Source organism: Sabethes cyaneus, chromosome 2, assembly GCF_943734655.1.
Source record: "Sabethes cyaneus chromosome 2, idSabCyanKW18_F2, whole genome shotgun sequence".
NCBI classification, from domain to species: Eukaryota; Metazoa; Arthropoda; class Insecta; order Diptera; family Culicidae; genus Sabethes; species Sabethes cyaneus.
Window position 1 is genome coordinate 212,608,500 of NC_071354.1, and position 23,431 is coordinate 212,631,930.

The following is a 23,431-nucleotide window of genomic DNA, read 5'->3' on the forward strand; positions in this document are numbered from 1 at the left end:
TCGCGGTCGAGGCAAATTCGATTTTCGACTGTCACTTTTCGACATCCTTCCAACCAAATATGAACAACCAACCGATTCGCGTGGATATGGGTTTTGTAATAAGCTCACCTTTCGACAGACTGGGCTAGTGAGCACATCATGCAGATGGATCCCACAAAATTGCCGAGATCCGTCGCTCGACGGGGATTTTCTAATGGAGTTACACCGTTGGTTGTTCGGCTCCGACAGAAAAGGGTCGTTCCTGGGGTGTTTGCATGTTTGCACTTTTTTTCTGGAGCTCGACGCAGTGGCTGGCTTCTGCATGTCGACCGACAACCCTATCCTTCTACACCATCATTATCATATTTTTGATATGCGACTTTGACGATGTTGGAAATCAATGTGCCACTGTTCGCGGGATCTTTTCATATCCCTCTACTATGCTATTGGATCATAAATATTGTATTTTTTTTAATAAATCCATCTCCATTAGCACCGGATTCAGGAGTCTACTTTTTCGAGCTTAGCCCGGTTCAGGGTGGCATATTTTTTCCAGTAAAACGAATTTCACGGGAGTATCCCCTATAACGAGATAAATGACGATGATTTTTCACCAATTTCCATGCGTGTCTTTGACGGGTGAGTGACTTTTGATGTCTTTTTCGATGTTGATGCTTTGAATAGAACCAGCCAAAGTGATAGCCACGCACGGGTTCGTGATTCGCATTGTAAGGTGATAGTAACTACGTTACATTAAGTGTATTTTTAGCGACTGAGCAGAGATTGGCATCAGGTGGATGTAGTAAAAGTTTTTCTTAAAATATGGAGGTTCAAAAAGGAGATAAATTTTAGCCTTCCACCAAGAATGCGGGTTGACGGTGACGAAATCGAAATGCTAGACTATTTCATTCAGTTGAATCCACAGGTGATCCCTTATAGAGAAATACGAAGGCACAGTATGGTAGAAATTTTCCTTACTTCAGACTCCGAAAGATGCTTCGGAGGAGTAAAAGTCGCCATACCACGAAGTTGCGGCACTAAGACACGCGTTATGTTCAACGATGGTCAGAACTTTCTTGATGCCGTTGAACGGAAGATATGGCGCATTATCTATCATGGAGCAACTTACATATGTGTTATTTGCATGATTCGTTCCTCACTGACCACATCATATGACACAATTGCTTGCAATTAAGGTAGCTCATAATTCGTGGCACAAAACGACGTAATGGTAGACGAAGCTTACCCACATATACGTGACTGAGAAGAGCAGAACCGGTGAAAGTTCCCCGAAACAAATGTAGCGGAATATAAACTTTAATACTGCGAAAATTTACATAATCGTTTGTAGTCCAGTTTACGTTTACTGACTGAACATTGGAATTCTTGAATCGGTCAATCCCAAAGTCCAGAAGGTCTCTCATGGTTAGACTAGGATCGCTGACTACACCGTAAATCTCCACTGTACGGTCGAAATTGTGCAAGCGGTACTTCCGTGTAAAATATTCACAAGCAGCAATCTCGTTTGCTTTGCTGTTTGATATTTTACTTGTTTTTCAAAGTACAAAACAATACCGAATTTCGAGAAATTTACAGAACATTACAGGGTTTCATTCCAGCAGCTCGGTCTGGATAAAACTTGGTTCGAAGTGCTGGCCCTCGTGACATCAGTTTTTTTTTGACGTAGTACTACGTCTTTCAGGAAGGTAGCTGGTATAGAGTGTCATTCCAAAAAACTCTCTCGAAAAGTGGTCAGGTTTTGAACGCTAATAGCTTAGTAGTTTCCCGATCGATTTTCAATATTCTTACACCAATCGATTGGAAAATTTTCTCAATTGGCCCAAATGAAGAAAAGTATGTATTCTTGATGTTGAACTATTGAAAAATTGAAAATAATGAACTTATGTTTTACCAGAATTCTCGCTTTGTGATTGGTTATTGAAAATGACGTCATCAAAATGGAAACGCATTTTCACGCTTCGGCTTATAATTCACTGAATTTTCAATAGGCTCCCAAGATATTTACACCAATTGATCGGAAAATCGATTTGAAATATATTGAGAATATAGAAAACTATTGATTTTTAATGCGCGTCATTGAAAAATTGAAAATAACTCTAACTCGGTCGTACTAGAAATTGTCGCTTTGTGATTGGTTGGAATAATTTCCAATTATTATCGAACAAGTCTTGGTACAATTCAGGAATCAACGAGAAAATCGATGGAAAATTCCATTTAATTCTACTATAACAAAGTTACAAGACTAAATAAAACTCCATTTCTCCTTGATTGCTATTTGCCTTGATAATTCCTTATTGTGCTCAATATTCAATAATCGTCACGTTGAAAAATTGTCTGCCGTGAATAAATGATAGCAATTAAAACCAAGCTAACACCAAATTAAACACTGATTCGACGTAACAAATGCGCAGGAAAACGCATTAAAACTAAACCCAATGTTTTGTTTTAATAAATACTGCTGGCCCAATAAACTTTATTGTGATCAGCGGAGAACAATAACCTTTTATATCTTCATAAAAGCATGTTTTCACCCTTAAAAGGAAGGTGTCTGGTAATTAATACTGTTAAAAATATCGGAATTTTTTGGGCAATATAACAGCTTGCATGTTTAGCAAAACACCTCTAGTAACTCCGAAGAAAAGTTTATTCATTTCTCCGTCGATACGGACAGCCAGCTGCAGATTGGTCTTCTCGTTACCACGCAATCTGCCCGCCTGCGTGCGGATAAATCCAAAATTCCAGCTGCGAAATTACTACCGCTGGTTTATGGGCGCACGTAATTTTTCTTTGGCAGCAAAAGGCGAACGACTCACTGGTAACTTTGCTCTTTTGTTCAGACTGAAATTGAAATGCTCCATTTTATTCAACGTAAATGACAGAATGAAGGACCACGAAAAATAGACGGGACCGATTCTTGTCGCTTGCTCTGGTACATAACATAAAGTTCCCTGTCAGTCGTATTAATCGGCTGCTGAGGAAAGGAAACTACTGAATAGTGATGGGCAAAGTGATTCAGTTAAGAGAACGAATCTGAATCATTCCGCTCATTGAACTGAGCTAGTTCTTTCAAACGATTCACTAGCTCACTGAGTTATTTCGCTCTCTCAGAGCTATATATTTTGGTACGCCAGCCAGCGTTGTTACAAATTCGGAACTACGAAAGTAAAAGAGATTTTTGAGCCAGTTCGCACTTACACGAAAATCCATGCCAATTGTCAAAACTTACGTGAAAACATAAACAAAAATATTTGCTTCTCTTTTTTCTCATATAAACCCCTGAACAATATCAGTTATCACGAATTGTCAAGTTGGCAACGCAACTGGGGGACCTTAATCATTCTTCCTTTTTCTCGCATATGCTTTCGCTGCACTTCAGGCGCTCTGCTTGTTTCACCATTTCAGTTCATTCAGTTCAGAATCAGATTCAGTTCAAATGCGAGCAAGTGAGCGTGTGAGCTATTTTCACAAGAAACTGAGCGGTAGTTCTCTCGCTCACCCAGTGAAGCTAGGGTATAACTACCGGTAGTAGACACTTTTGGTGCACGAGCTGACTTCTTCTATGGATTATTTTAAACTGGCATTACAGAATACTCAACCAATAGCACTTTCAATATCAGTAACATTCGATTGAGCTAACAAAAATATCAACTTATGTTGCAAATCACTATATTTTCCATATTTTCCGAAAACAGATTGGAATGTCCAATTGCCTTTAATGGACCCTTTGGGGTTTACAATAGGATAACGACCGGGTCCATAATAGGAATTCTTGTGTGTTTCTTATGAAGAGGGTCCACTAATGGTGAGATTTTTTGCGTTGGTAACCTTATAATGGACCTTCGCTTGTTGAAAATGTCCAAATTACGGCTTAAGTAAACGAATGCAACTAAGTGTTATAAACTAAAATGTGTGCTATGTTTAATTCTCCCTGTTCCTTGTTATTTATCCTCAGAAATAAGAGATACAAACTAATAAACACTGAAATTGTACCTGAGGGTCCACTATAGGGAACGGTCCACTATTGGTAGATATACCCTAGTTCTTTGATTCAGCTCATGAACGGATCGCCCAGCACTACTATTGAAGCTGGAGCTGGCTGCCGTGATGGAATAATTAACTGCGGAAGGGCTGCTCACGACAACAAAAAGACCAGAATTATCCCACGTCGCTTGCAGCTGGCCACCAGGACTGGCATTTCATCGTGACTCATAACCATACACGAACGGCTTCATCGATCGCATAGCTGCTGTGGCTTTCCGGTTGGTTCGTTGCAATAAGCCGTTTACCGACAAGAAAATTACGTTAAGTGCGTTAGTGCAAGTTTATTGCCAGCTGGAGTTATGATAATCAAACAATCGGTTCTTTTAAGGACCACACAACAATTGAAGAGTTTATTATATTTTCTTGTCCAGTTAATACGATAATAACACAGGCAACGAGGGAAAAGTTGAATATTTCGCCGTTGCGGACGACCAACAATTGGCGGGAATAAGTTTTCTGATCACGGACGACATTTTCTACCACTTCCGAAACGTCTGCAGCTTGTAAATCAGTGTTCTTCTTATGTGAACCGCAGAAAAGTTTTGCGTAAAATTTTCAGCTTTTTGAAAACTAGCGCGTACCGTGTACCTATTTCCAGAGGAAAAGCACTATTCAACGTAGAAACAGATCATGAAAATTGATTTACTGTTCAGTTTAGTGTGAATGATTCGTTTTAATAAAATAGATTCAATCAATTCATAGAAAGATCTCCTAAATCTGTTGAGGAATGAACGTATACAATGTTTGATAAACGCTACGTACAACGTATGTATACATTAAGAATTGTATTATTACATACATGGATACATCCTACTATCGCTACAAATAGACTTACGTAGGCCTACGTCACCTATGCGGTCGTGTCTTGTGGACAACCCCTATGATTTTTTCAGCACTTTTAAAGTTCGAGTCTAAAATTAAATAATAGAAAACTTTTTTCCAAACTAAATTTTATTATTTTTATTTATTTCCGACAGATACGTATTTCGCCTACGACTTGCAGACTTCATCGGTGTCTGTTTTTGCGCAACTCGAGTTCATCGCAACTAGAAGAAGAACACCGTTACTCATCGTCTGGTACTAAATCATACTGTTGTTTACTAGTGCAGCTGATGTGTGAGGTGCAGATAGAGCACGTTCCAGCGAGTTACGTTAAATAGTTAAATACTTTTTTGAAGCATTAAGTTTTTCTTACTTGTTCAGGTTAGCAAGCCAAGATTGCTTATTTTGAATGCCTAATACAGACATGTAAGTGGATCTCTCCAACTTACTGTAGGATCCTGATATTCCAGACCCTAGCCCACCTCAGCCCTTTGATAATAGCTTTAAGCTAACCGTACGAACCCGGAGGGATCGGCTGGGCGGTTACTTCCTTCCAACTCAGACAAAATGCATACAACTTTAGCTGAGCCGCGTGTTATTGCGAGCAAACGAGATTGCTGCTTGTGAGTGACACGTGAGTTTGTGTGAGTATTCCTGCCTGGAGGTTGAATAACAATGGTTAGTAATCCGAGCTTAACCGTCAAGCACCTGCTGGACTTTGGAGCTGGATGATTTAAGAAGTAAGGTCCGGTAAGGACCCGGTAAAGGTAAAGATAACGGAATGCAAGCAATGGCATAAAATATCACTTGGCAACGGTATCAAAGTGTTTCACTAACAGACCCAGCTACACCACATTAAATAAATAAACCATGGGTATAAACGTCTTTCAAAACTTGACCCTTCTTTATCGATAGACTTCGCTGCCGGTTATTAGAGTACAGGAAAATCACGGGGCTAGTGCAAAGATCCTATTAACTCTGTAGTGGCACCGCCCAGTCGACACTCGAACATACGACGACTGACTTGTTTGGCCAGCGTCGTACCCCGGAGCTAACTCGGCGGGCGAGCTACACCACATTAGGTCATGTGAATAAACCAGGTTGATTGAATAAATCCCGTCGAACTTTTGAAAATCGCGAGCAAAAAGTATGGACTGAGGAGGAACTACCCACGGACTGGTAGGAAGGCCTCATGCCCTATTTACAAGAAGGGCCATCGACTCGAATGCAGCATTTACCGAGGCATTACTTTGCTCAATTCTGGATACAAAATTCTCTCCCGCATCCTGTTTCTCAGACTGAGGCCGTTGCAGGAAACCTTTGTTGGCGAATACCAGTGCGGCTTTCGAAAAGGACGCTCCGCGACAGACGAAATGTTCACCTTGCGACAAATCCTCGATAAATTCTGGGAATTCAACCTGCAGACTCTCCATTTGTTTATAGACTTCAAGGTGGCGTACGATTCAGTTAAACGAAAAGAGAGATTATGCTTGAACATGGTTTTCCAACAAAATTGATTAGGCTTATACATGCCACCGTTGTTGGTTCAAAATCAAGCCTCAGGATAGCGAGTGAAATATTGAACTCGTTTGTAACGTTAGATGGTTTGAAGCGAGGTAACGGACTATCGAATTTGCTGTTCAACATTGCATTGGAAGATGCTATTCAAAGGTCAGGCGTGCAGAGAAGCGGTACCATCATCACGAAATCTCATTTGCTCCTAGAATTCGCGGACAACATCGATATCAACGCTGTTAACTGTTGTAACCGTCGGCCTAGTCTCTGCCCAAGATTTAGGAGATAGTTGCGCGTGTAAAATATTTAATGAATATCACGTAATAATGTCAAGAAAATAGTGAGAATACTCTGTTGGGAAAAGCTTTTCCCGTTGTCGTACGCAGCCACGCGTCAACGGTTTCCACCCACCCACCACCAGGGGGTAGGAAAAATGGAGTCAAGCTAGCGTGAATTGAGGATGGCAAGTAAACGATAAAAAAAGAAAGCAGGCGCGAAAAAAGGACATAGGTCGTTGGACATAAGATAAAACAAGCCATTTCTTTGTCTGAAGTCAAACCGTCAAGAGCCAAAGTAAAAAAGCAGTGCACAAAGTAAAACAGAAAGACGAAATAAGACCAGAAGGTTGAGTTTGGTTAAATACACAAATTAGAAGGAAGACAGAAGTGAAAGAAATACAGAAAGCTAGGAGGAGGAAATGAAAGACATGTATGACAAATCAAACAGAAGGTATGACTATTCAGAAATTCTTCTACCACACTCCCGACTTTGGCCGCCTTGAACCGGATGCTAAAAACCCTTTCGCTCTTAGGACCCCTGAGTTTCCTGCGTTTATCTAACGTATTCCAACGTGACCCCAAACTGCACCTGAGTTGTACCGATTTTGGTTTTCACGTCCGCAAAGCTCAGCCGTTGCCACCACGTTCGTCAACCCCGAAAAAAGAGAGAGTGTCCCTGCCATCGATGCCAGCGCAGTTACGCAGCGTCGCCACCATCGCGTGGATTTCCACCGTTTTAATATGGGACGATTCAGATCAAAACAGGACAGCAACATTGGAACATTTCTCACTTTCTTTCCAATAAAAAAAAGACTCACACTCTTCGGATCATGTCACTATCAATTTGACAATTCCTTTTTCCTACACTAACTAACTCTGTTTTACATTGCGGGTAGAACAGTACACGCTTACTTGGCTAATGGTTGAACTTTCTGTCGGCATTCGTGACGTCGATGAAACTAGTTTTCCGCGCTCCTCCGCGTGAGGAATCCGGCCGGGGGACTTGCACCGTTCAGTCAGTCGCATGCTCTCGTACACACTAATCTAAACGGGGTTTAATGCAAATAGCAGTAAATACTCTGCGTACTGTAGTATCTAGCATCTATTTGGGTTGAGGTGACAGTGTTTCGCACTTTCCGTGCAACCTCCGGTGCAATCAACTATAACTTATGGTTTGAGCAAACGGTTTTCCTCCTGAGTGGTTAAACGGTAAAAAAAGCTTCAAAAACAAGTTGAATTTGAAAATTAACATAGACTAGAGGTATTAAACAAACACACTTATACTTCGCTAAAGGACTACTAGTTTGAGCTATTATTTTTTTAATTCGTCGGTTTTTCTTTTCAGATTTATGTCACTAAGCTTCGATCCCATCATCAGTTGGAGCTATCAGAATCTACTTGTATTGTCTTAGATTGTCATTGAACACATCAAAATTTCGCATAACTTTCGTACCACAGATATAGCAAAATGCCCCGTATCGTCTTCGAGAAAATTACACATAAAATCGAACTGTGTCTGCTTGTTTAGGCACTATAAATAAAACTAATTACAGGCTATTTACAGCCAACTGTAGGCGTTTCCCAGTAAGCGAACCTGAGGATTGACCTGACTGCGGCTTCTAACCCACCCAGACAGAGGCCTGATTTTGGTCTCAAATTGTCATGATTGAACTAAGAACCTAAAGCACGCAACAATACTCTACACACACGATTACAATCTACACCGCGCTCTCTACTCTACTCTGCGACAGTTTCTTCCGCCCGCACGGGAAGCAGTTCTTCGGCATTCGCTATCCGCCGTCGAAGTCCGTCAACCGCTGCTATCACATCCTTTGGCAGTTCACTAGCGGTGGTGGTGGCGGCTTCGGTGTCGTCCTCACCGGAATTGCTTACGTCCGCTTCCATTTTGCTAACGATGTCACCGTTAGCGGTCGGAGGGACTCCGTCGTCCGATTCGTCGTCGTCCATGGTTGGTTTCTTCAGCAGCAGGATACTGTTGTTGTTGACTTCTTTCACGGTGAGCTCTTCGGCGTTCGTTTGCAGATCTTCTACCGTCGAAGATTGTTCCTCGGGGCTGCCGACTTGAGCTGCCGCAATCGCCGACGATTGTACCGATGGCCTCCGCTTGTAGCTTGCAATGTAGAAGTTCATAAACAGTATCAGGAATATGGAAGCATTGATCAGGAGCAGTGTGGAGATGAAACGCGGGAACGGACAGCCCGTCACAAGGGCGTTGATGCAGTGGCCAATGCAAAGGATGAACTGGACCTGAAAGATGGTATAATTTTAGTGACTTCATTAGCTTTCTCTTTTGGTTAAGTCGATTCAGGCGGCAGTAAAGTTCAAATTATTAAAATTAAATAATTCGTTATCCTCAGTTAAAAATTGATAATTTTTTTTGATATTCCACATTGTCGCAATCATTATAATTGTCAATTCCATTTCGCGTCAATTAATTTTGATTTTTCGCATGAGTCTGCAGCGTTGCCCGCAGCTGGTCGCGGTTCAAAGGACACAGACGAAATTAAGTTGTCACCGGCGGTGACTTGCCATAGCATTTAATATTCGTTACTTTCCATCCGTTACGTTCAGCTTGATTAAGGGAAAACCATAATGGTTTCGACCCTTCAATTTTCCCGGAATTAAGCTCTGCTGGCATCGGTGATATGCCAATTTTCAATCGAATTCTGAAAATTTACATAATTAGGCATCACGATTGGCGCTGGTTCTACCCCATTTGTCATCGTCATCTTTCACATTGGTGTGCCTAGACGGGGGCCACACTTTCCGTTTATCGTTTTATGTCATGCAATGTTACATATTTAATTATATAATAGTTCTTTGTTCTATTGGTCGCCTTTTCAGAGCTAACGAACTGGCACGAGAGTACCGTAATTCCAAATTTTATAAAATTATCGTACAATATGAGTAGAATTGATACAAATAACAATACCAATTTGACACAATAAATTGTGTAATCAATGCACAATGGCCAAAAACGAGCAAAAAAGACGCAATTAAGATACGGCCTGCGGGCTGATAAAATATAGGCGATCTTATGTAAAAAAATTCGGAGAATCGCGTGGTGCTAATTTACACAAATAACACAAATTTATTCGGGTTTTAAGTTTTGTTATGTCAAAGCCTTGCTTGGTATAGTCCAACACGTGTGAAAAAATGTTAAAAATGGAGGAAAATGAACAAAATGGGACACTTCCCGAGGTCAAACAGGAAAGGGTTTGGCACCACACGATTCTGTAGAAAATTTCACATTAGATCACCTACATTTTATCAGTTTGCAGGCCGTATCTTAATTGCGTCTGTTTTTTGCTCGTTTTTATCCATAGTGCAGTGTTATAAATATACAAAAATGGCACAAACATAACGTAATAGAAATAAAAACATCAGAAATCAGATAGAATCCATTAAAATTCACATAAAAGTTACATGACATGACGAAAAGTGGCATAAAAAGGATAAAACAAAAGGATAACAAAAAGCCACAAAAATAACATGACATAACATAACACAGAAAAAAAACATTCTTAAAAATAATTTAATACAAAATAAAACAAATAAATATGATACATAAAATTAACAAAAGTAATACAGAAAGCTACAATGTTGCATAAACACGACACAAAAAGCATTCAAAATATCATAAAGCAAAAAGGTAAACTAAAATAGAACTAAAGATAAACTAAAGATTACTCAATCAAACAAGATATTCCTGGAACAACACAAAAAGGAACATATTACCCATACAAACACAATACAAAAATAATACAGAAATGAGACAAAAATAATAAAAACCTGAAGTGCAGAAAAAAAGTGTAGCAAGAAACGGTGTAGCTTTATCGCAAAAACGTACACGGTAATAAGAAACTTGGGACGCACGACAGTAGAAAGTAAAAAGTGATTCCTGTATACACTTGAATTAATGGTTTAGAATTTTCAATCAAGTTCTCTAGCTAAAAGGAAACAGTTGGAAGATGAAAACCTTGAATTTTACAAATACTTCAGAGCTGGAACGTAAGATATAATATGAAAAGATAACAGACAGGATTTTGCATAAATTTTCGGTCCATTGTGTGTCCATTGTGTCCATAGCTCAAACTATCCCAAGCCCCTATCTAGCGCCTCCACGTGGCCATACCCGGCAATGCTCTATTGAGTAGCCAAGCTAGGAGGTGCGATACTGGGTGGTTTCCGGCTGCCTGATCTCAAAACCGCGGTTTTGGGCAAACGGCGGAGTCACACGACCTCGCCAATAGGTAAGCATAATATAAGTTATTTTAATAATTTTGTTCGTTTTAGCTTATGAAGCACCTCCTGCTATATAGTAAAAACTTTGACCAATCCGAGTGTTGATATTGCACATGGATACCAGAAGAAAAAAGTAAATTAATTATTAGAAGCACTTATGGAAACTAAAAGGACGCAACTCTATTCTATTCGAAGGACTGCTGGGGAGATTGTATCATTTTTGGCCGTATATACCACAATTCGGAAATAAACTAGAATCGAGAAGAGGGAGGGAGCTTCAGAGCACTTGTTGGAAGCGGTGTGCGTAGGGAGAGTGGAACAGTCAACTTTCTAGGGTTAATCTTGGCCCGATTAACAACACATCGTGACTAATGAGCGGGCTTTTTTCCCCACCTGCTGGACTCATTCTGCGTTAGGACGGTTTATTCAAGGATTGACTTAGGTGACTTAGCCCTTAGAAGGAGATTCTCTAAATCCCTGGTACGTGTAAGTGATGTTGCATATCGACCAATTCCCTTTTGGCCCTTCATACAAGAGTTGAGAAGCATGACCAATCGTTGAATATGTACAACTCTTTTTGACAGGATAGACTCATTGATATGAACGGATGTTCTGCTAAGGCAGGTGATAGTACCATACATTCATTTGTCCTGGAAATTAAATAAAAAGAAAACTTATCCAATTTAATTCTACTATGTATATTTTATTCTTGACAGATACGTATTTCGAAGTTCGAAAACAGACACAGAGGAAGCCTGCAAGTCGTAGGCGAAATACGTATCTGTCAAGAATAAAATATACATAGTAGAATTAAATTGGATAAGTTTTCTTTTTATTTAATTTCCTGGTTTCGTATTCTACTAAGACGCTCCAAAAACTTCAGCCATATATTCATGTCCATTTTGTGTACATTTTATGTCAATTTTGTATTCATTTCGAGTCCACTTGAAATTTGTCTATTTGTCTGTTTGTGTCTCTTTTATAACTATTTCGTGTTTATTTTGAAACCGTTTTGTGTATATTTTGTGTCCATTTTATATTCATTTCGAGTTCATTTTAAACCCATTTTATGTCTATTTTGCGACTATTTTGTGTTTATTTTGAGTCCATTTTGTGCCCATTATGTGTCAATATTGTGTTCGTTGTGTGTTCATTTTATGATCATTTTCTCTCAATTTTGTGAAAATTTTCTGCGAAAATTGTATGCACATTTTGTACTCATTTAAGGTCATTCGGCATGTATTTTGAGTCCATTTTGTGCTCATTTTGTGTCCATTTTATGTCCATTTTGTATTCATTTCGATTCCAGTTTAAACCCATTTTGAGTTAATTTTGTGTCCATTTTGTGTCCATTTTGTGTTTATTTTGAGTTCATTTTGTGTCCATTTTGCGTTCATTATGATTCAATGTTGCGTCCATGGTGTGTTCATTTCAAGATTATTTTCTGTCATATTTGTGTAATTTTTCTGTCATTTATGCTCATTGTGTTTTCATTATGTGTCCACTGTGTGTCCGTTTTATGTCCATTTTCTGTTAATTTTGCATAAATTTTCTGTCTATAGTATGTCCATTTGATATTCATTTCAAGTCTATTTTGTATACATTTTGTGTCTATCCATTTTGTGTCTACTTTGTATCAAACTACGAACTATTTTTAACATTTTTTTACATTTATTGAGCTATACCATGTGTCCCTTTTGTGCTCATTTAGTGTTATTCTGGTCTCCATTGTATGTCTACTTTATGCTAATTTTCTGTCAATTTTGAGGAAATGTTCTGTCCACTTTGTGTCCATTTTGTGTCCATCTTGTAATTGTTTTGCGACTATTTTATATCTATTTTGTGTAAGCTTTTGTTCATTGTGTGTCCATTTGTTATTCATTTCGAGTCTATTTGGTACCCATTTTGTGTTTATTTTGAATCCATTTTGTGCTAATTATGTGCCTATATTATGCCCATTTTGTGTTTGTTTTACGACTATTTGGTTTCTATTTTAAATAAATAATATATCCAGTTTGTCCCTTTTATTCACATTTTGTGACAATCTGGTGTCCATTGTGTCCATAATGCTCATTTACGGTCAATTTCGCGTAAATTTTCTGTCCATTTTGACCCATTTTGTGTGGATTTTGAGTTTATTATGTATTTATCCATTTTGTGTCTGTTTTGTGCTCGTTTTGTGTTAATTTTGTAACCATTTTTTGTCTATTTTTTGTCAATTTTGTGTAAATTTTCTTTCCATTTTGTATTCACGTCGAGTGCCTTTTGCATTCATTTTGTCTCCATTTTGTGTCAATTTTGTATCCGTTTTGTGTTCATCCGGTACCTTTTTTGTGTCCATTTTATGCTAATTTTTAATCCAGTTTGGATCTATTTTGCTTCCATTTGGTGATCATTGTGCGACCATTTTATATTTATTTTCTGTCAATTTTATGTAAATTTTCAATCCATTGTGTGTATGTTTCGTGTCCATTTTGTATTCATTTCGAGTCTATTTAGTACCCATTTTGTGTTCATTTTATTTCAATTATATGCTAAGTTTGAGTCCATTTTGTAGGGTAACCATCACATTTTGGACCCCATCAGCAGTTGTACATAATTTGGACACTTACAGTAAAATCAAATGGAAGTGTCCAAATTATGTACAGCTGCTGAAGGAGTCCAAAATAGGTTTGTTACTCTATTTATTATTAATCCAATTTTTGTCCACCGTGTATCTATGGGAAAATAATATAATAACAAGATAAAAAGAATAAAATGCATAAAAATAAAACCGACATTTCCCAGAAATTTAATCGATTCTTTTTCGGCTACAAACTAAATGTTTACAATTGAAAGTGCGCCATTTTAATAGAATAATACAAAAATTATGGAAGTATGCATGAAAAGTAAAGCAAAAGTGACAAAAAGATACAAAAATAGTATACATTGTATTGCAAGGAATGATACCAATATGCTTCCAAAATGATTGCAAAATGGTAAAATATTTAAAAATTGCACAGAGATACAAAGATACACAAAAGAGATACAAAAAGCATAAAAACTACTCCAAAATGGCCCAGGGAATACTGCAAAAATATTGCAAAAATGACGTTAAACAGATATAAAAAGAATGCAAAAATAAGAATAAAACGACAAAGACACAAAGAGGCTCAAACAATATATGTACAAAAATAATAAAAAAGGACAAAAAATGTTAAAAATACCATAAAAGTATTGTAAGCGTACCCAATTCTAGACATGGTTCCTAATTTTGCGCATCCTATATTTTAGTCAAAATCTCCAAATTCTTTCAAATTGTTATCTTAATTATCGCATCTAGCAAAATGTGTGTGTATGTACCTAGTTATTAGTTTGAGAATGTTTCAATTTCTAATGGAAATATACAGTGCGCTGAATTAGGTGCGCTTACGGTATATATCACACCGTAAATGAAATAAAAACGAAATAAAAATAAAATGAAATAAAGTTTCAATGTAATAAAAACACAAAATGACAGAGAACTAGATAAAAACTACTTTAAAAAAACGCCCCGCAAAAATTATTTAAAACTAATACAAAACTAACATTTTACATCTGACAACTGCCTGAAAATGGTACAAAATTAACACAAAAGTGATGCAAATGACAAAGAGATATAAAAAGGATGTCATAATAAAAACAACATGATTGGTGATTTTGATACAAATGAAAGCTGGTTTATGGAGCGTTTCAGCAAAATATTGGTCTGAAGTTCAAAGTTTTTTATGATCTCCAAAAACGTTACAGATATTTAATACCCCATTTTGACTCATTCGACAGTCTGTCGGTTTTCTAAATAAATAAATAATTATCTGTTTTCGTTGTTCGTTTTTTGGTTGTCGCATTAAACACTATTTAAAATAACATCGCATCGTGAAAAATACTCACTATTTGAACCTCGGTCATGTACTTTTTCCACCAGAGATACTTCTGATAGCGAGGTCCCATCGCGGACAGCATGTAATAGAAGTACATCAGGATGTGCACGAAGTTGTTGATAATGTTGGGAAAGGTCGCGTTGCCACCTGCGGGAACAATTAATATGATGAGATGAATTTATATTTTTAACATTCCACACTGGGACGATCCCCAAGCAACACACGTTGTTATAGAATAGTATAACATTACATACATCAGCACTTCTCTATTACCAGAAAAGCGCAAAAAATTGAAGTCTAATGAAACAACAATTGAAAAGAAGTATGGATCAGGTTATTTCATACCATTTTAAAACGTTATTATAGCATAAGCTACAACTTGTTCTTCCAGTAGTTTAAATTTAGTAATGGAAACATAATAAAAACTTCGTGTTGACATGTTGACAAAAACAAACATTATTCATTTGATATGAGCTGTCAAATAAATTCATGTTATCACAAAACATCTCAAAACCTTAATAATAACGACACATGTTTTCAAAGTACGTTTATAGTACTCTTAAACGACTACTTTTCAAGAAGATTATTTTCTAACTTGTTTTGTGTGTTACTTGGGTCAATGTGGTTGTGGAATATGATGTTGGAAATAAAGAGCAGAATAGTCAGGAGGATGAAAAATGGGAACAATAATGCAGTCATGGTAAAACTGTTCGTTACTATTGTGGTACCCAGTAATGGATTGAGCTGTGGTTGGTATTTGAAAATGATTTAACGAAATCCGCAATTGTGCTATGATGTTGGGTTGCCAGTTTAGGGAACTTTTAGAGCTAGTTTTTTACAATTATGAAAATTAATCTTGGTTAAAATCAAAAAAATTGGAAATTATCAAACCATACTGCCTTCAGTTTTTCCTGTATGATTTTTAAGAAATTTGAAGTTATGTCAAGAGCCTCAACATGGCACCACGCTTTTGAACCAACAAATCCATCTCGACAAACGCGATGGTCAAAAAGCGATGAGTTGCAAATTATTTTGCGGCTAGCCACCGGAAAAAATAAACATCATCGCGGAAATCGGTCAAACCGGTGTATCGGAGCTTAAGTTGTGCAAAACATGTACCAATCCAACGTACTTCAATGTATATCGATTGCTTTCCACGACCAGAGGGCAACCCTCTGCGGGACAATTATCGACAAAAATCGAAATGGGTGGTTTGGGACATAATGGAGTTGTTATGGTCGTGGGCTCACCTGCAATAAACTTGGTCAGAATCCACGCCTCCATCGGCGTCAGCGAGTGGTGATACACGTGCAAATCCGTGATCTGGGATTGCTTCTTCCGCAGGACGAAAAATATCGTGTCAGCGAACTCGGTCAACTTTGACAGGTAGTACACGTAGCATAGATTAAACATCTGCGGTGGCGAAAAGAAAGATAAAAAGTTAAAGAAAGAAACAAGAGGAAAGCTAACAACATTGTTCGTGCTCGTAAACGCCCGAAACACGGGTTCGCTGTTAAAATAGAACTTTGCTTTCTTACCCTTCGCGAGAGTGGTCCATCGTTATAATCTACTGTTTGGCACGTGAGACTGTATCCCTGCAGCCAGCCCGCCATCAGATGCTGTGGGGCGACAATAAAGACACGTTTTAGTTAGCCGTCGTGGTGATCATCTGACAAGGGACCACGCAGTCCCATGTCAAAAATGTATCGATTATCACGGTCGGGAATAATCGTGGGCGTAACGCCATAGAATTTTATAGGCCACTCTGTTGCTATCAACAATCACCGGTGCCGGTCTCAATTCAGACGGCGAAAGTAGGACATTAAGGGCGGGAATGGTTTGCTCACCTCATAAAACATGTACCCGCTCAGCAGCACCTGGAACAGATTATAGTAGATGATGAACCGCCGCAGGTCCATGGGTTTTCGATCTCGCATGTACATCGGACCAAGCAGCAGGACCCACAGCAGGTAGCAGATTATCAGTCCGAGCGTCGGTAGTGGGTTGTCCATGAAGGGGAGGTGTTTGGCACGAGGGTCTGAAACGGAACGTGCGAGAATATGGTTTATTTAAGTGCATTTTTGACACTAAGTTTTTATTCGTTGATTCAAAATATTCGAGCCCTGCTTAATCATTACACGATGAAATATTTCAAGTTGAGTAGCAAGTAACTATCTTTACTTTCAAGCTAAGAAACAAGCATACAAGAAAAAACTTTAAACGTAACTTGGCGACAAACTTGCATACAAGTGTGTTCGCGCGCAGTTTCAATTTAATGTCAGCTAAATTCTTTCCTCTACATGAATGCATGATATGACGTTAACCGGAAAATAATTAAATAAACTTCTAATTTTGATATCGAAAAATACAACACTGAGATACAGTTTCCATCATCCAAATCAAATGAGATGCTTTTGCTTGAAATGCTTCAGAACCTATAGATAATAAACAAGTTTAGTATTATCTTTGTCTGCACTTGATAAAAAATGGAAACCTTATATCATTATAGCCACGTCCTCATTCTCTCATTATACCTACATTGTCAAGAAGACGATGGCAGGCACGTCCCGTACACCTATAAGTTCACTGCCGATATCTGACGTGACTTTTGTTAACCCATAAATCCGCCCAGGCTGGACTTATTTTTTCACTTCATTTTTTCCCTTTAAAAGTCATGATTCAAACGTCAAGTGGAGGAGAGGCGATGCCATGGACAAAGCAAGAAAATGGGAGAACTGTCCCGCCCGTGTACCATCGGATGTAACATCGATATCACTCAAAAACTAATCACGAATTACTGTTCGTTGCGATTGAACGTTTGGTCTCACATTTCAGTTTCCTGCAAGGCATGTACACACTTTCTCACAAGACTTTCTTCGAGATTGTCCATTATCATAAAAAATAAACCCGACACAGGCTTGCTATTTTTGTACCTGGTACAGATTAGCGAACGGCGGGATGATGCGTACTATTGGTACCTCGCTCACAGCAACCCGTATCCCTACTTCTTCGTGGTCCTAACCGGAATACGAGCAACCTTGGTAGAGATCTACCAATCTCTGTGGAAGCTAAGGACGTATACAGATAAGAAAGGAGGAGTTCATGCGAATGTTGACTACCAGCACGAGGAGTAACAGGATTGTCTGTCCCCACGTCGCATCGCGTCAGGGGTGCCTCTTGACGGCTCCATATTTCTCAACCATGTGCGCGATTGTGCTCCAGGTTATGAGCGGTTCACGACAGCGTCTCATCCGTAGCGATCAACTGAATTAAGAAACGAAATATCTCACCACTAAACCTAAGATAGTAGCCCCATCACGGGGCTCGGTAGCGTGGCTCTATTCAATAGGGCAGTCTACCTAAACAATGATCACTTACAACATTCTACACACTTAAAAAACTCGGAAAAATTTGCAAACAGCGGAAAAACAGCCGAGCGTTCGGTAAAAATTTCGGTGGTGCATATCGATGTTTACGGATCTTTACTGACGTTTGGTATCATAATTTAAAAATAAAAATTTTTACCGAATTTGGCTGCTTTTTTGGATGGATGCTTTTTTTTAAAGTGTGTAGAAAACGCGGATCGGATTATTCGGCATCGTCCTAGACGACAAAACAAGAATGACGAATGTAAACTCGGTACCTAGAACTGCATAACGCTGAATTTTGTGGTTGGAGACCGGGTGCAGCTCAAATAGCTTCAAACCTGCAAACCTAGCATCGTAGCTCTGCAGGAAATTTGTCTCAAAGGAGAGAAGATTTGGAAGATCCGCGCTGATCTTTGGAGGGGCCTAATCTCGATAATAAAGAGAAAGTGTCTTTTGAGTATGAAAGGTCGTAGACCCAACAATATGAAGCAAGCTTTCTACGCGCAACTGAAAGCTGTTTGTCACGAGACATTACAACCGCCATCGGGGATTTGAACATCCAGGATGTCAGGGAAGAAATGTATAGATCGGTAATCGGGCCAGTGCGTTTCTTCTCTAACGACCTTTCCTACGGGGTAAGGACATCCCAAGTAGCACATTTTAGGTTCATTTAGTTGAGGCAACCGGATTACGACTGAAATTAGTCATATTTCGGTTACCACAACAACTTTGTAACAACCGTGCTAGTAGGGATTGATTCAGGCCATCACCTAGTGGCAGTATATGTGCGATTAAAACTGTCAATTAGACACGTCGGAGCCCAATGATAATAAAGCACAGGTTAGGCAGATCGTACAAGCACAATGGTACCACACCTGTATCATACAGTAAAAGCAATCGAAGTACTCGCAAACTACGTTACAATGTTTGTTTTGTTGTTATAAATTGCAAAAGGTTTTGCACGCTGACGTCACGAATGAACGCAATTCACCTATTTTACATCTGTTTGGGGTTTGTTTACTATCTGTTAACCGAATCTTGCGAACGCGACATATATAAATTCGAGAAACGTCTAAAAAGCGTATTGTCCAGCAGTGTTCCCCTCCAAACTAGTTGGAATGGCAGTTTTCGTGCGTTCCTGACCTGCTGTAAACGCCTTTAACAATATTCACTTCCATCATTTCAACCCACATTCTAAGTCCATGTAAAGAAACCACTGATAGACGTCAAAGAAACGAGATTATGTTCGGCCGTGCAAAACTCTATTGAAAATTTTCAACCATGTCGTGCAGTTGTCATTAACACATTGTTTGTTATATCAGTTTTCTTCACTAATGCACTCAAGTCGCTTTTTACGCGAAGGATACGTCCCGCGCAAATCAAAACCGCGTAAATTCCGAAAATCGCATAAAAAAACCGCGTAAATTCCGAAATTCGCGTAAAAAACGTGTAAATTCCGAAATTTGCGTAAAAAACCGCGTAAATTCCAAAATTCACGTGAAAAACAACAAAATTTCGCGTCAAAAAAACTGTGGATTTCAACATTACGCGGAAAATAGACGTTTTGAGCACATCCGCGTAAATTCCGAAAATCACGTTAAAAAACCGCGTAAATTCCGAAAATCGCGTAAAAAACCGCGTAAATTCCGAAATTCGCGTAAAAAACCGCGTAAATTCCGAAATTCGCGTAAAAAAACGCGTAAATTCCGAAATTTGCGCAAAAATAGTCGCGTAAAAAAACCGCGTAAAAAGCGACTTCAGTGTATAAACGAACACGTCTTTTCTTCTAACCTGACTATTTATTATCATTGGTCGGCGTCGTCTGCTACGGCTGAACATTAGGTAGCCAGATAACTCTCAGATAACAGATCGAGAACTACGAGCGAAGACTGGATGAGGAACTGCCTCTTTCCGAAGGGTTAGGTGCTTCAAACCTCGAAGACGGTTAAGGCAGAATACGCACGGTCACTGGAGGGGCCGCTACCATGGCACTAGGTGAAGAGCCCCGGTGTATAGGAAATGATTGTTTTGATTAGAAATATGTCCCAACAAGAGATGAAAAGCAAAAACCGGCTTGAAAAAATTATCTGAGCATTGCTGAGCAGAGAAAACTTGTCCAAGTACCGACGTTTAGGGAACCAGGTGATCACGATTCTGAGCAGTAAAAAACTCCAGAAGGAGCTCGGATTTCGTTAAGAATTAGAACAACTATGTATTCCCATTAGCTCGGAATACGCGCAAGGTTTGCAAGAAGGTAAACCAATTCCCGAAAACCTAACATGTCCCCTATAGGGACGAGGGAGAGAATCTGATCACAAATGAACGCGAGGTGGTCGAAAGGTGGTCGACAGGTGAAAGCAGTGAACACTTTAATGACGAAGTTGCAGAAGGAAATGGAACGGAAATTAACCCGGGAATGCCCATGAAAAACAGTAATGTTCCAGCACCTAATCTACAAGATATGAAACGAGAAATTGGGTTGCTGAAGACCAACAAAGCCGCTGGTAAGGACCACCTATCAGCCAGAGATTTATGAACATGGCCAAGAAATGGTGGCAAAGGCTCTACACTGGGTGATTTCCAAGGTTTTAGAGGTGGAGAAGCTACCGAAGTAATGGATAGAAGGAGCGGTTGGCCCATCTACAAAAAGGGTGATCAGCTCGACTGCTACAATTATCGCGGCATAACGCTGGTAAACCCCACCTACGAGGTACTCTCCCAGATCCTGTTACGCCAGCTGTCACCAATAGCCAGTGTTGGGCACCGCTAATTCGCTAATTCGCTAACCGATACAATTTGTTCGATAATCGTGGAAATTTCGCTTATCACTAATCGCAAACTGCAAATTAAAAGTTACTGTTTATTTTTGAACATATCGCAATAACTTGCATTGTAATCTATCACTGTACAAATTATTTGTAATTTACATTTATTGCATGGCTTTTCTTAATTTACCTAAGATCAAAACCTATTATAATGGATAAAATGATTACAGTTTATTAATTTTTAAAATAAACAGCGGCACTTCATTTAGAATCATGGCCCAGCAGCAATTCGGCTAGTTTGAGTATAAATTATAAAGTATAACTAGCGTTTCTCGATTGGTCGGTTAGCGAATTAGCGAATTAGCGGTGCCCAACACTGCCAATAGCACAATGTTTCGCAGGGAATTATCAGGTGGACTTCATGGGAGCTCGCTCCGCTACGGATTAAATGATTATCATCCGACAAATGTTACAGAAGTGTCGACAGTACAACGTGCTCACGTATTACATCTTTATTGACTTTAAAGCAGCATACGATGTAGTCGATCGAGACCAGCTAAGGCAGATGTTCATGCATTCAACACGGATTTCCGGACAAATGTACAATGTACAAAAACCCTCATTACAGCGGCAGTTCCACGGAAAGAAATTTGATTCCGATGCCATGAACGAAATCATGAAACCATGAAATGCGAATTCCTGTCAAATCATGAGCACAAAATCATAAATAATAGTTCATGATTTTGCGTTGTGTTGTACTGCAAGAAGCTCGTGATATCATGATTATTATTCATGGTGTATTTTCATAAATCATAAGCTAGAAACCTGGAATCATGAGTCATTTTGCTCGTTTTGGAGATCAAATTTATATCCGTGTCTTTATGGTCTTGAAGCTGCGACGCGACTCATGGAGGGCATACGTCCCCTTGTCGTGTTTGAGCGAAAATTATTTGGTGGTGTACGAACTGAAAGCGGAGAGTGGCGGAGACGTATGATTCGCGTGCTACAGGCACTGCTTGGAGAGATTCCCATCTTACATCAGGCGAAAGTAGCTAGGCTACGGTAGGCCGGACACGTCGTAAGGATACGAGGAAAACGATTCCTTTCAACAACTGCACTGGCACCAGGCATGGGCAAAACACCGAACCGTGCTTATACGGTCGTTGCTATTGCCTAACACGACGCAACCAAGTTTATCTCTTTTTGCACGCCGTGCCCGTACATGCAGACAAATACGAAGTGAATAGGAATATACCGGTGGCGTTGTATTTGTAATATTTTCAGCACCAGTTTTCAATGCCCTCGGTTAACACATTTCCGAGTGCTAGCAGACATTAACATCCTCCGTAGACGAATATTTTCAAGTTTGCAAAAACACGCATTGAGGCGCTTCATATTTGTTCCAATTGGCCCTGTAAAAAAATGAAATAGAAAAGGGAAAATGAAAATCTAACGCTAGCAAAAAGACAAGTGTTACGATACATACGAGGAACTCTTAAGTGCTACCGAAATGATAACCACCGGTACCTAAGAGACAACACCAAAACGGGTTGCGGTTGCTTTTTCTGAAAGTACAGCTCATTTTACCGGGCGCGACAGCAGCGTACTGACTCAAATAAACTTCTTAGAGTTTTTCAAATGCGGCACGCCCTATAAAGGGTTTCCCACATCAAATTGCACCGCGGAAGAAACGTTGTAGAAAATTACCCATTGGGTATTTACTCTTAAAAATTTGGGTAGAAGTAGTTTAGAGTGTATTGTTTTCACTGTATTTTTGTCGCAGTCAGTTTTTCGAAAATTGGAAACAATGGCGTCACTCGAAAAGTAACTCTCTCATCATGGATGATGAGACTTACGTCATTGCGAACTTCTAGCAACTTCTGGGGTTACTGTACTTCACCACCCAGCACAAGTTTGATATTTCGGAGGAAGTAAGGATGTAGAAACTTTCAAATTTTGTCAAGAAATACATGATTTGGCAAGCGATCTGCTCAGGTATCGAACGGAGTGCTCCGTTCGTGACTACATGGACTGTAAATGGGCAGATTTACCTGAAGGAGTGTCTACAGAAGCGTCTGCTTCCTCTGTTGTAGCAACATGAGGGCCATACGATCTTCTGACCGGATCTAGCTTCGTACCACTATTCAAAGGATGTCATGGTGTGGCACGAAGCCAACGGGGTTACTTTCGTTCCCAAGGACATGAACCCCCCCCCCCCCCCCCCCAACGCACTGGAACTAAGACCCATCGAAAAATACTGGGCTATTATGAAGCAGGCATTACGTAAGCATCCCAAGGAGGTCAAATCTAAAGAAGACATGAAGAAAAAGTGGGTTTCCGTACAGAAGAAGCTGCAGCCAGATGTTGTACAAATCCTTTTGAGTGGAGTTAAAAGTAAGGTGCGAACATACAGTTATGGTATTGAAACTGTTTGAAATAAATATGCCAAAAGCTTACTAATTGGTTATTTTTTATTG

The 23,431-nt window shown here is 39.3% G+C and overlaps 1 protein-coding gene across 1 annotated transcript in view; it reads right to left on the reverse strand.

Annotated features, from left to right (window-relative positions):
• Positions 1–8,393: 8,393 nt before the first annotated feature.
• The window catches only part of LOC128736616 (elongation of very long chain fatty acids protein 7), a 77,789-nt gene continuing 62,751 nt past the window's right edge, over positions 8,394–23,431 (reverse strand). Inside the window, exons 2-6 of the mRNA XM_053831104.1 lie at positions 16,669–16,859; positions 16,360–16,440; positions 16,072–16,234; positions 14,832–14,968; positions 8,394–8,924 (exon numbers count right to left, since the gene is read on the reverse strand). Coding sequence (XP_053687079.1) covers positions 8,394–8,924; positions 14,832–14,968; positions 16,072–16,234; positions 16,360–16,440; positions 16,669–16,859 — 1,103 coding nt within the window. The remainder of the gene's footprint in view (positions 8,925–14,831; positions 14,969–16,071; positions 16,235–16,359; positions 16,441–16,668; positions 16,860–23,431) is intronic.